This window comes from Choloepus didactylus, chromosome 4 (genome assembly GCF_015220235.1).
Source record: "Choloepus didactylus isolate mChoDid1 chromosome 4, mChoDid1.pri, whole genome shotgun sequence".
Taxonomy (NCBI): Eukaryota; Metazoa; Chordata; class Mammalia; order Pilosa; family Megalonychidae; genus Choloepus; species Choloepus didactylus.
Window position 1 is genome coordinate 168,552,875 of NC_051310.1, and position 13,382 is coordinate 168,566,256.

General features: G+C 42.5%; 1 protein-coding gene across 14 annotated transcripts in view; it reads left to right on the plus strand.

The window, feature by feature from the left end:
- The window catches only part of NPAS3 (neuronal PAS domain protein 3), an 891,787-nt gene extending 878,810 nt beyond the window's left edge, over positions 1–12,977 (plus strand). For 10 of the 14 annotated variants that reach the window (XM_037834779.1, XM_037834780.1, XM_037834782.1 and 7 more), the window contains 3 exons: positions 3,071–3,218; positions 6,709–6,833; positions 8,625–12,977. In XM_037834779.1, coding sequence (XP_037690707.1) covers positions 3,071–3,218; positions 6,709–6,833; positions 8,625–9,949 — 1,598 coding nt within the window. In that variant the 3' untranslated portion in view covers positions 9,950–12,977. The remainder of the gene's footprint in view (positions 1–3,070; positions 3,219–6,708; positions 6,834–8,624) is intronic. The other 4 variants (XM_037834781.1, XM_037834784.1, XM_037834786.1 and 1 more) reach the window with 1 other exon arrangement.
- Positions 12,978–13,382: the final 405 nt, after the last annotated feature.

The window sequence follows — 13,382 nt, forward strand, 5'->3', positions numbered from 1 at the left end:
GCCTTAAGCAAAAATTACTCCTTGTTCATTTTTTAAAAAGCAAAATTCCATTGTGACTTCTTTTATGGGATCTCCTGAAAAACAGAAGCAACTTGGGCAATATTTTGGTCAACATTCATGCTATAGTGGGAGCTAACTCAGTGACTATTCTTTAGTCATCTAGTTTCCCACTGACACACAGAGGTCTCATTGAGAAAACACTACTCCCAAGGAAATTGCCATGATCTAAGACCATGCTAGAATGTTTCCCTTTTGAGAATTGTTTGTCAGGCTGACCCAGGGCAAAACTATGGATTAGGTCAAATTTCTTGTCTTCAGCTGACTGACCATGGTGGGCTCCTGATCCTGATCTGTGGTGCTGACCATGGTAAGTTGAGAACCCTCAAGTATCTTCCTAGCTCCCCAAGGAGCTCCTTAGGTGTTCTCTTCCACTTCAGTCCTTTCATAATCACCTATTCACACCAAAACATACCTGTCCTGCCTCTCTTCCCTTTAGATCTCCTCTCCTTGCTAAATGGCCCGACATGGGTGATAAAGAAGGCTGTATTAGTGTATTCATAGGCCCTAATAAATTAACATTTCTCTTCTCAGGAAACACAGATGCATTTAATCAGGCTAGAGTCTTACTGCCTTAGCACAAGAAGATGATACCATAATATCATACTTTTAGCAAACAAACCTTTCAGCCCCCTTCACAGCACATACCTGGAAACCATCAAGAAGACAAATGGTTTGCATGCTATCCATTTTATAACTGGGATTTTGTTTTTTTTGTTTGTTTTTAAGTAGCAGGAAGGATATTATCAGGAATGGAGGAGTGATCTTTATGTTATTTCTGCAAATTCTAATTTGACTATATAACTCCATTTTCACTTTGATCCATTCTGTGCTCTGTATTCTGGAGACTTTTTTTTTTTTTTAAATTGCATGCTTTTCATTGAATTTCAGTCTAGAATCCTCATCCGGGCTGGGCTGATCTGGTCTGCCCTCTCCTTCTTTGCTTCATGTGATTCTAAAAGGGGCTCCTTGGTCTCTTCGGCTTTGTGGAGAATACTAGAACAATTTGAAGTTATTCCTTGTTCCAGATACAAAGTACAGTAGTTAGAATTATACCACCCACCACTAATGGGGATGCTGTAAGTTTCTGCTGTGGAAATACTGGACACAATTACATAACCCATCATTCTTCTAATAATAGTTAACCAGGTTGAGACGGTTTGAATAAAAGCACATCTTTGTTGCATGCGAGATTGGTTTGACAGAAGAGCTGTACGGCAGAGTTAGTATTTTACTGCTTTCAGCTTCGCCACACAGTTTGTAACCTGAGAAGCCATGCATGCAGAATGGCAGAACTTACATTTGCCTACAAAAGGAGAGTACAACGCTACCTGTGGAACGTACCCTTTCCCCCACCCCCAACAGAAAGTGACAGTTCCGGACCTGAAAAATAGCCCACATTGTCGAACAGTTTCAGAACATAACTTTCCACTATTTGAAACATGCATCAAACAAGGCTTTTTCCAAACAAAGGTTAAGATGTAATTATTAAATTTTACAGCCATCCATTTAGTGTATTATGAGGAAAAGGGGGAATGGAAGAAAAGCACCAAGGTTTATATGTTTATGAATATAATATGTGGAATGGTTATGAAGATAATATGTGGAGCTTTGATTTTCGATCACCTTCGGAATCAGGACATGGCATAAAGAGCTTTAACAGCCTCAAACGCAGCTCTTTATCCAAAGTGACTTCTTCCCTTCACCCAACCACACCCCCCCCCCAAAAAAAATCAAAATGTACTTCATGAAACTATTGTATATGAAGCACTTATTAGCCGTAATTAAATGGACAATATGAATTTACTACGTCTTTAGGACTCTGGCTTGTTCTGGTTTAGAGCAAGATGATTAATGCAAATACATATTACTTGAGATAACCATTTAGCAGCTAATTTAGCCAAATTTATTACAGCAGTTAGAGGTTTTTCATTTTAGCAGACGGAGACAAGGACATGCCAAAAGTGGGCGACGTAGACGAGTGCACACTGCCCTCTAGTGCCCAGCCAGCTGGTGAGCGTTTGGGGGAGGCAAAGAGTCGCTGTGATACGTAGCCAAGTAATAACACCAGGTTTTGCACATTTCCGGCATCCTTTTAAACCATTCCCATCCATTGCACTTTATTTCAGGGGATGATTTACTGCAAGTTCTCCTTTTACTAGCTCAGGAGTACCCAGATACAAATCAAATCAATTTCAACTTGGCAAGATTTTGGTTCAAGTATCATTTTTAATATCTGCATTTTAAAGCTCTCTTTCAGTGGGTATTTAATGGCACCGTTTCACATTACTGATTGTTTTTACTTGTTCCTTCATTTTGGGCCATATTTCAGTCTGTGCAGAGCTGTCATTCAGTTTGGCTCTAACCAAGTCAATTCTTTGCCTCCCTTAGGCCAGTGTTTCTCTCTGACTTGGTCAGGGAATTTATTTTGTTCCAGTATTCAGCAAAGTCTCAGCAGAATTTCCCCCAACCGACCAATGTAAATTTAGTTCATCCAAGGACTATAAATTGTTTGACAAGATCAAAAAGAACAGATGCGTAAGTGCACTGGTTGATACTGTTTACACTGAGGTGAAATGATCAAAGAGAGAGGTAACCATTCATATATCCAGAATCTCAAAGAGGACCGATTACACCTTGAAGCTGTGAATAAATCTCATAAGAATTTGCCTTTCTTACCATCTGACGTCACACCCATTGACAACATCCACACCACATTAGGTGTTCTGTGAGCCAATAAAATTCTTCCTTTCACACCATAGCTGCCCAAGACAGAATCGAGTCTTGCTACAAATGGTAGTAACCCTCACTCCAGAGCTGCCGCTCCACTGAATTGTTGATTTTATTTGTCCTACTAACGGCATTCTACATTAAGCATACAGAGAGCCCCCACCCCCACCCCAGCTTGGTGCACAGTTTCCCATCTCTGTACTTGATGTTTTGCAGAGATGAAAGACATCAGGCTCCAATCTTAATACACAATGCCTTTTGTTCTGTTTGTTTCTCCCCCCAGTGCTGAATAAGGGTCAGTGTGTGACGAAGTACTATCGCTGGATGCAGAAGAATGGAGGATATATTTGGATACAGTCTAGTGCCACCATAGCTATTAATGCCAAGAACGCAAATGAGAAGAATATCATCTGGGTGAATTATCTTCTTAGGTATACCTTCCAATATTTTTCATTTCTGCCTCAGTTATAAAATATGCAGCTCAATGGTTAATTGCTGAGATGTTGTAAGTATTATCTTTCAACAATACCTGGTATGGAATTACATGGACATTCTGCTCTTCTTTCTACAAGATTGAAAGAAATGTGAGAAGATTGAAGCTGTCATTGAAAGGACTTCCAGGGCAGATATGAAAGTTGCAAAATTTTCAATAATTCTTGGTCTATCAACATGTGGGTAACTCTGCAGAAGTTGCTTTGGTTTCCCCACAAATGCTCAGGCCAGAAAAAGAATACCAACTTTTGCCTACAGCTGAAGCATTCACAAAGCACCTCCTTATCCCCAACACACACACACACACACACACACACACTCACTCACTCCTACCCTACCATCCTTGTGAAAATTAAGCAGAAAGGGAAAGGGAGGAAGTCACTGTGTACATAATATACCTCTTAATATTCCATCCCTTTGAAGCCCTCAGCCTGTTGCCTAGGGTTTGATTTCCTAGGCGTTTAAGTTTGGGTAGGCAAAGTGAGTTGCTTTGCCAGAAGCAAGACAATATGAGTATAAGTATCAAGGCAAGCTTCCTTTTGCCTAATGTTTTGTGATCTTAGGCAAGTTTTACTACTGTTTTACTGTATCCTCAAATTAAAACCATAAGTCAAAGCCAAATTCAAATGCTGCCTAAATTCTCATGTGAGACACCATTTCTTTCTCTTTCACTTATCCACTTTCTGCCTCAGGATTCAAACCAGCAGAAAAGTAACCATTGCAAACTGACTGGGTGGTCTGAGTTTGGGTGCAAGCCTGACGGGAGGTTCTCCATGCAGCCTGTCATGAAGCCTTCACCAGGCTGGGCCCGACTCCCTCCCACCACTATCATTCCCATCTTTGGCTTCTCTTGGCCTTAAGCCACCAAGCAGGGCCCACATGTGCTCTGAGTAGGAAAATTTCAATAAAGTCTTACGAATGGAAGTCGTTGCCCTTTGGCTGATAATCTAGACAGGGAGTACCTGAGTCCCATTTTTCTTTGAGACAGCCAAATGGGGCTGAGATGCTAACAACCATGGCTCATGGCACACTGGCCCTTCAGAGTGTGTTCACGTACTTTGGTGATGACTTGAAGGCATGAGTGTGCTTGCTACCAATAGCCTATCAATCAGCCACTAATGATTATTGCTCTGGAAAGGGCCTTAATGGGCACCACTTAAGAGAGTCTTCATTTATCTACTTTCTTTTTCCTCTTTTGACCTCTTCTACTCTACATTAATTCTCTTTACAGGTAAAAGTATGTGTATTTAACTTGGCTTTCTGTAAGGCTTGGTTTTCATGAAAACTATTCCGTTATTTGTGTTGTGCTCAAGATGGGTTCTGATAGCAAGAATTTTTTTTGCATAGAGTGTTATGGAACAACAGCTATATGTAATGCAGAAGGTTATATAAAACTTATATGCCAAACAGAAAATAGATTAAGATATTGTGACATTGACTTTCCTTGCTAGGCAAAAATGGTGTTGTGCCAAACAGACCTATTGCTATTCAGAATTAGACATTGCTAACAGGGACACTAGAGGCTAGAAAGTGTCTGCCTCCCGTGATGATGTAGCCTAAGGTACCAAGGTAATCTGTTTAGTTGTTACCCAATAACTCTGGTTTCATCTCATTGTACAATTCTGGGAGATTTCTTCCTATCTGGGTCTTTATTATTCCTATCCCGCCCCCAAATGCAGGGAATGAAAGGATTAAGGGAGGTCAGTACATGCAACTTTGGATCAAGACCACTGAACTAGCCTGGGATCAAACAGTGCAGGCTCATGAGTGTTTGGTGATTCTATTCCATCCAATTCCTGTATATAGATAAAATGGAAGCAATTCGGATACCAAAGACCAGTCTTCTGGCTCAAGGGCCACAATCACAGATGCAGTGGGCCTGTTGCAGCTGACCTAAAGACTCACCCTAAGGTCAATGATAAGACTAAATTGGGTGATGAGTGACCTATGTAACCCCCTGGTATCTGGCCCAAAGGAGCCTAATACAGGTGGGCGTTAGTAGAGGGGACTCTACCAAGTCTGCAAGTCATTGGCTATCACTTCTGTAGAATGGAGAGCTAGTAAGAAAAGCACTTAGCTTTGGCAAAATAGTAATCATTGAAGTTTGTTTTTCTTTGCCATATAATTATCGTTTCTTATTCCCTGAGCAATACTCTCATGCTACCCCTTCCTTCCCACAATCCCTTACTCTTAGGCTCCATACAGGCCTGTCCTTCCTTGTTCTCAAGTTACTACTCCTTTTGTCTTCCTCTCATTCCTCACAATGCTTGATAAGTGCTAAGTCCACCTTCCCATCATTAGTGTTAACTGATTATCTAGAGAAAGCTTCAGCTGCTAAAGCTAATTCACACTAAAAAGTAAATGCCTGATAATCCATTTCAGTGTATTAACCTGCCCAGGAACATTTGCAATTTTAGAAATAGTGACTCTGTGATATAAGAATTTCACAAGAGGTTAGCAAATGAGTCAGTAATCATCTATTTTAAGTCTCTGCTTGGCTAACCATCAAGGAAGCATAGAAGAGTTATTTCCTAGTGTGAAGCAGGGGGCTTTCCTTGTGCCTTCAGATCACGGTAGCCTGTACTGCTCATACATCAGGCTGGCCTTGGAGTGGCATTTCCAGAAAACAGTTAACTGAAACTGACCAGACACACTCTTTTCCAAAAGAGCTTATTGCTGAATTAAAAATAAAACCAAAATTAAGCACAATTGTGAAAATGGGGTTAGATGCATTCTATTAGGGCCTCTTTCACACTGGGACTCTCTCCACTGCAATCAGATTTCCAGCTAACAAGCCACAGGTGTACACCACATGAGCAGATGAAAATGTGATTGTAATGGGTGTGTTGACAGTTCAGTAGCCATAATAAATGCATCCCAAGGTGCACCTGTGCATCTGTCATATAGTTAGGTTCTTAGGGCTCCGGGTTCCCCCCTCCCAATAGCTTTGGAGACTTGTGAACAGCTGAGAAGCTACATCAAGGCTCCAAGACAAGGGTACTGAGGCAATGGACTCATTAGGAGCCCAAGAGAAGACAGAGCACACCAAGCGGTAGGGAATGAATTGTTGAGAGTACTTCTCACCCTCCCTTACCCCAGGTGTTATACTGGGAGAAATGTCAAGCAGCACAGTTCCTTGGCCCGCAGTGGTACCTGATTATTTAAAAGCTTTTTAGTGACTTTCATGTAGCATTTGGGTATTCAGTCATTGTATCAGGATGCACCTGTATTCTGGCACATGCAATCCAAACTTCTGTAAAAGTCCCATGATGAGCTGAGAAATGATTTCATGATTGGTTTTCTAAACTCTCGGAACTCAAAAGTTCGAGGCAGAGAAATGGGGTGATGGGAGGCGGGGGAAGCATGGTCAAAAGCAAACCATGCAGAATAAGGAATTGCCTTCTTAACCAGTGCTTCCCTACTCCACAGTAATCCTGAGTACAAAGACACACCAATGGATATTGCACAGCTCCCTCATCTGCCAGAGAAAACTTCTGAATCCTCAGAGACATCCGACTCTGAATCAGACTCTAAAGACACCTCAGGTATTACAGGTATTACTACTTCATGTTCTGCAATTATGGCTTGACTTCCCAAATATGAGGGAGGGTGGGCAATGGCATTTTCAGAGGCAAAGCAACTGGTCAAATTTTATATATGAACATATGTCACATTAAGTGATTGCTGAATCTGTCTCTGTATAGAGGTATAAATACACAGACGTGTAAATTTATATAGTGACACAACACAACATACATATATGTATATGTACACCCAATACATACATGTATTTATGTTGTGGCATATCAGTATAGACATGTATGTATAGTAATGCATAAATATAAATATATACTTATATGTGAGAGTATATACATGAATTTATACACATGCACACATAAATATACAGAGACCGATTGATTTAGCAATCACCTAATTTCAGCCCTTCACTGGCCACACTGAAGGAACCCTGCCCTACCCCCTAGCTAGCTCTGTAAGCAGGTATCAGGACTAGCTCCAACGACACACTGTGACACAGAACCCATAATATTCACAGACCTCACAAGCCTGTGAACAAAGTCCTTAACTGTGATTGGACCTCTAAAGTGACAGACTTAATGGTATTAGTAAATGTCCCTTTCAGGGTGCTGGACAGTTACTTATTTACTAAATCTATGCAGGACACATCCGTGCTTTCCCATTTCTAGTTGTCTGAGCAAGTAGGCTTTCTGAGCAGTGCTTTGGAACACTGGAAAGTTAATACAATAATTTCTTACTTTTTCTCCAGCCTCCTTCCACAGACACACACATATCCAGGAGCAGAGAACTTGTAGAATTTTACAGCTGCCAGAATTCCTAAAGCTCTCCTAACCCAACCTCTTCTGCTACAGAAGGAGAAGTGAAGGCCAGAGTAGTCACATGATTTGCCCGAACTGTGGGCCACAAGCTTCATGGCAAAGTCAAATCAGTATCATCCCGAACAGATGCTTTAAATATTTTGGTGCAGATGTCTAGGGTTCCCTCAAACCCTCCCCCATCATTAGAGCCCCTGCATACCAGGGTTGTAAACATATGTTCTTCTACTACAGATTCCAGGAGGTAGGAGTATGCATAGAGGATCTTGATTGTTTTCCTGTCCCCTAAGTTATATTTATTGGGTTGTTCTTAACAAGGGCAGAAGTTCTAGCATACATAGTCTCTGCCCCTTATTTGTAGCAATGAATAAAATAGATAAAAATGTCCTGCCCCCATTGAATCATATATTCAAACAGAAGTAAACACATCGGACATATAGTAAATCGGGTGGTGATAAATGCTATAGAGCAAAAAAACTTAGGAAGAAATATCGGGAGTGTGGTTTTTCAATAACGAACACACACTCACCTGTGTAAAGTGTAGACCTCTGTCTAAAGTCACTTGTACAAGTTAGTACACTAACACCTTGTGCTAGGTTGTTTACTTTGCCCAACTCTGAGTAATTCTGTTGGTCTTCTCAAGCTTTAATGTGCTAAAGAATCACCCTGGGATCTTGTTAAAATGCAGATTCTGATTGAGTAAGTCTGAGTGAGGCCTGAAATTTTGCATTTCTAACAAGCAGCCAGGTGATGCCAATGCTGCTGGTACACGGACCAGGTCTTGAGTGGGGAGGTGGGAAACGTCCAGCTAATCAAGGCTCTCAAAAGAGAGGGAGTCCAGGCTTTAAGTACCCAGAAGGCGACAGAAGAGCTCGGGATCTGGTCCCTCCCCACTCCCCAGTTCCCCCACCCCCAGCAAATGAGAAGTCTGTCGGTTCTGCCCCTGCTAACCTCATGTCTCCTCTCACCCCGCCCACCGCGGGCTCCACGCAGAGGACAATGAGAACTCCAAGTCCGATGAGAAGGGAAACCAGTCCGAGAACAGCGAGGACCCAGAGCCCGATCGGAAGAAGTCGGGCAACGCGTGCAACAACGACATGAACTGCAACGACGACGGCCACAGCTCCAGCAACCCGGACAGCCGCGACAGCGACGACAGCTTCGAGCACTCGGACTTTGAGAACTCCAAGGCCGGCGAGGACGGCTTCGGCGCTCTGGGCCCGATGCAGATCAAGGTAGAGCGCTACGTGGAGAGCGAGTCGGACCTGCGGCTGCAGAACTGCGAGTCACTCACTTCTGACAGCGCCAAGGACTCGGACAGCGCAGGCGAGGCGGGCGCGCAGGCCTCCAGCAAGCACCAGAAGCGCAAGAAGCGAAGGAAAAGGCAGAAGGGCGGCAGCACCAGCCGCCGGCGCCTGTCCAGCGCGTCGAGCCCTGGAGGCCTGGACGCGGGCCTGGTGGAGCCCCCGCGGCTGCTGTCTTCCCCAAACAGTGCCTCGGTGCTCAAGATCAAGACGGAGATCTCGGAACCCATCAACTTCGACAACGACAGCAGCATCTGGAACTACCCGCCCAACCGGGAGATCTCCAGGAATGAGTCCCCCTACAGCATGACCAAGCCCCCCAGCTCCGAGCACTTCCCGTCTCCCCAAGGCGGCGGGGGCACTGGGGGGCTGCACGTGGCCATCCCGGACTCGGTCCTCACCCCTCCGGGGGCCGACGGCGCGGCCTCCCGCAAGACTCAGTTCAGCGCTTCATCCACTGCTGCCCTGGCCCCCGTCACCTCCGACCCGCTGTCGCCCCCACTCTCGGCATCTCCGCGGGACAAGCACCCCGGGGGCGGGGGCCCAAGCGCGTCCAACTCTTTGCTGTACACTGGGGACCTGGAGGCGCTGCAGCGGTTGCAGGCGGGCAACGTCGTGCTCCCACTGGTGCACAGGGTGACCGGGACCCTGGCCGCCACTAGCACGGCCGCGCAGAGGGTCTACACAACGGGCACCATCCGCTACGCGCCCGCCGAGGTGACCCTGGCCATGCAGGGCAACCTGCTGCCCAACGCGCACGCTGTTAACTTCGTGGACGTTAACAGCCCGGGCTTCGGCCTTGATCCCAAGACGCCCATGGAGATGCTCTACCACCACGTGCACCGGCTCAACATGTCGGGACCCTTCGGCGGCGCCGTGAGCGCGGCCAGCCTGACACAGATGCCCGCCGGCAACGTGTTCACCACGGCGGAGGGACTCTTCTCCACGCTGCCCTTCCCAGTGTACAGCAACGGCATCCACGCGGCACAGACTCTGGAGCGCAAGGAGGACTGAGGTGCCCCCCAGCGGTGGGCAGGGTTCCGCTCGGAGGCATCGTCGGCGTTTTCGTTTAGACCTTTAATTCTAGCACTTTGAATTCGAGCAGGTCAGCGTCTTCTGTCAACACGACGGTCCCCATCCCATTCTTTTTCTTTAACTTGACTCATTCTTTCGTGTAAAGATATATTTTTCACCTTCAGAGGGTCAGATGACCAGTTGCCTGCCATTTTGTCTTCTTCTAAGATGTGTGTTGGGTTTTTCTTTCCTTTGCATCTTTATTAAGATGTCTTTAATGTGTATATGCCTCTGCCATAGAATACTCAGTCTTGTGGTTCAAGAGATTTTTCAAGTGACAACCATTGGGTTTTCGTCATAAGGATCTTGATATGATCAAGATTAAAAGAGACAAGCATAAACATTGTGCCCTGTTTGACTAAGTCAAATGAAATGGGGTGGTTTTTTGCTTTTGTTCTTAATTCCTTTAAAAATAGGGAATAGTATTTTAGAACTTTATGCAGAATTTAATTCTCTTTTTATGGTTAAGATTTTAAGATTTTCTTACTTGCACATAAAAATAATTTGGGTTCTTAAACTTAATTTCTGGCCTGTGACTAGAATGTTTAAAAACAAAGTTGGACTAAATGTTAATTACTGAAACATTAACTTAATTTCTAAAACCATGGTGCTATCATTTATTAATCTGTAATGTCTTCATACAAAATGCAGCTCCTGGGCTGGGTTTTGGAAAAGAATGTGTTCTGTCCTGGTCTGGAGTCCGTTGCTGCAGTTTCCTTGGTTAGTTAAGACAAAGCCCTCATTAACGTTTGCTGCAGGACTTAAAATTTTTTACCTCCCAACTAACAAACATAGCCTCACATTAAATTTAATGGGTCACTAAAGCTCTTTTTAAAGGGGCTTTTGGAAAACTCAATCAAACTGATTTGAGGAGCAGTTTAGGTACATACTGCCTTTTGTTGAACTTTTTTCCTTTTCTCAGTCTAACTGAGGCTACTTTAGCAACTTCAATAACACTTCAGAGTAAAAGAAGGAAAAAAAAACTATTTAACATGTTTTTGTTTTGTTTCATTTCTTGCTAAATAAAGGAAGGTTGTATTTGGGGGGACTGATTTGATGGATGTTTTTCCCTTTGGTTCTCTTATTTCTAGGTTGAAACCAATAAGTTTTAAAACTAAAGAATGGGTTAATACACTTCAGATAGATAACTGCAACTGAAAACTGCACATTAAGTAAGAAAAAGAAAAAGAAAAAAAAGGAAAAAAAGAAAAAAATATCCTATTTTGTCTTTGTTGCCAGAAATCAGTGTAGTGTCAAACACTCCAAATGACTGTCAAGTATAAATTCTTCTTCCACTCCGTTTTTGGCAGCTGTTTGTTAAGGCATCTAATAACAGATGTGAGAACTGTAATGTGTACAATGTGTACGTGTCCTTGGCTGTCAGTCCCATTGCAGTTTCAATGTGTGTTTCTATATGCAGTATATACTAAGCTAATGTAGTTGTTTTGTCCTTTGTCTTCTCTGTGCTCTATCTCTAGTCTGGAGTGGTACGATCCCATTCCTGCAGTCCTAGTGAATCAGTGATTCTTGGGGGTTAGTGGTTTTTGTGTGGTGGCCTTCCTCTGTAATGTCACCCTATGCTGCTTCTACTGTCTGTGAACCTTCCGTTTTACTTTTTAAATTCCTGCTGTTGCTTTGCTGGTGTATATTCTCCCTACCTGTCCTTTCTTTCTCTCCCTCTCCCCTCTCCCCTTTTCCCCTTCTTCTCCCCACCCCACCTCCAAAATCTTCTTCATTCTCAGAGATAAAGACTCTTAACTAGCTCAAGGTTAATGGAGCCATTTTTCCCACAACAGAATTCTGGGTATGACTCGCTCTTCTGGAGTGCAACACAAAGCACTGAAGATTAATGCTCAGATATATTAAATAAATCGATGCCATATAGCCTCAGTTGTTAACATTCCCAGAGTCCCTTGTGCTCTACCTATAAAGCAGTGGGTGCTTTTCTTTGGTTTCCTTCCAGGTTGGCTGATGGAGCAATATATAAAGCAATTACCAGTGAGACAGAAAATTATTTCAAAGGTCAACCAACATTTTTAAAAAATAAAAGGGGAGGGGTAATGGAATATAGAATTGTCATATATATTTGTTTATGCGTGTGCAATGCTAATATAGTAACCCAGCTGTCCTTTGAATATCACTGTGTTAAGTGGATTCCTCTGGGACCTTTGAATTCTATGAGTTGGGCCCAAACCACGGTGGAATCGGAACAAAAAGAAGTTAAATGCCGCCAATTTTAGTAGTGCGCTTACTTGAAGGAGTTAAATAGGTTTAAAAGGTGAAGAGAGCCGATCGAGAAATTTAAAGATTAATTTTGGAAGCTCTACTCTAGCTATCGAACAATCAAAGGAATGCACCTATCAGCTACAAAGAACAGCTAGACAGCTGTTTTTTTTTTTTCTTTTATAAATGTTTCTGTGTTGTGTCAAAATGACTTCTGGTGATTTAAACTAACAGATAATCACAGCTGCTGTCTAAATCCATAGTGTTTAAAATTACAAAATGAAAAAAAAAAAAACACTTCATTACCTGTGAAGACTGTGTCTGTGTTTTTAACTATTTCTTGTACAAATATATGAAAACTTTTATGAGGAGACTGGTGCCAAGTAGCTGAATAATTGGGGAAAGGGATATTCTGTTCGTAAAAATCTTAGCCGTGTTACCAACTCTACAATATATATATATAAAAAAATTAAAACGTTACAAAGCGACAGCTATGGTACATTTGTTTTGTGTGAAGCTAACCGGACCTAACTTCCTGAGTGCCTGGCTTATTTTGAAACATTTTTTTTTCATTGACCATTGATAATGCTGCAAATCAGAAATGTACATACTTCATTTACAACAGGGTTCTTTTTTATACTTTTGTAGATTCTCATACATGTCACATACATGGTTGTCTTTATGTAACTTAATTTTTTCATCCGCAGGTGCCATTTTCATAATAAACTTCTCTTGGATTTGTTACTATCTGGCATCATTTCTTTTACATATAACCATCCAAACTAATGAATGCTGGTAGTATTTGTTTAAGCAGGTACCTTGGCCATTATTCTTTATTTAAAAAAAGAAAAAAAAAAGATACATCCATGTATTTTGCTAGATTTTGAAAAAATATATAGCTTGTGTACCAATGAGGCTGACAAGGCACAGATTAAGATGCTAATCCAAATACTACAACAAACGTGCAACCATCCTAAATTTTCAGCTACCCCAACTCATTGTCATACTGAGCATTATTATGCACATTATCAAAGCTGAACAATGGGCCTGCAACATTAACCACTATGGAAAGTGCATTTTTTGTTGATTAATGCACAGTGATGACAGTTTTCATACATTAATCATTTAAAATGCACTCAGTATTTTCATT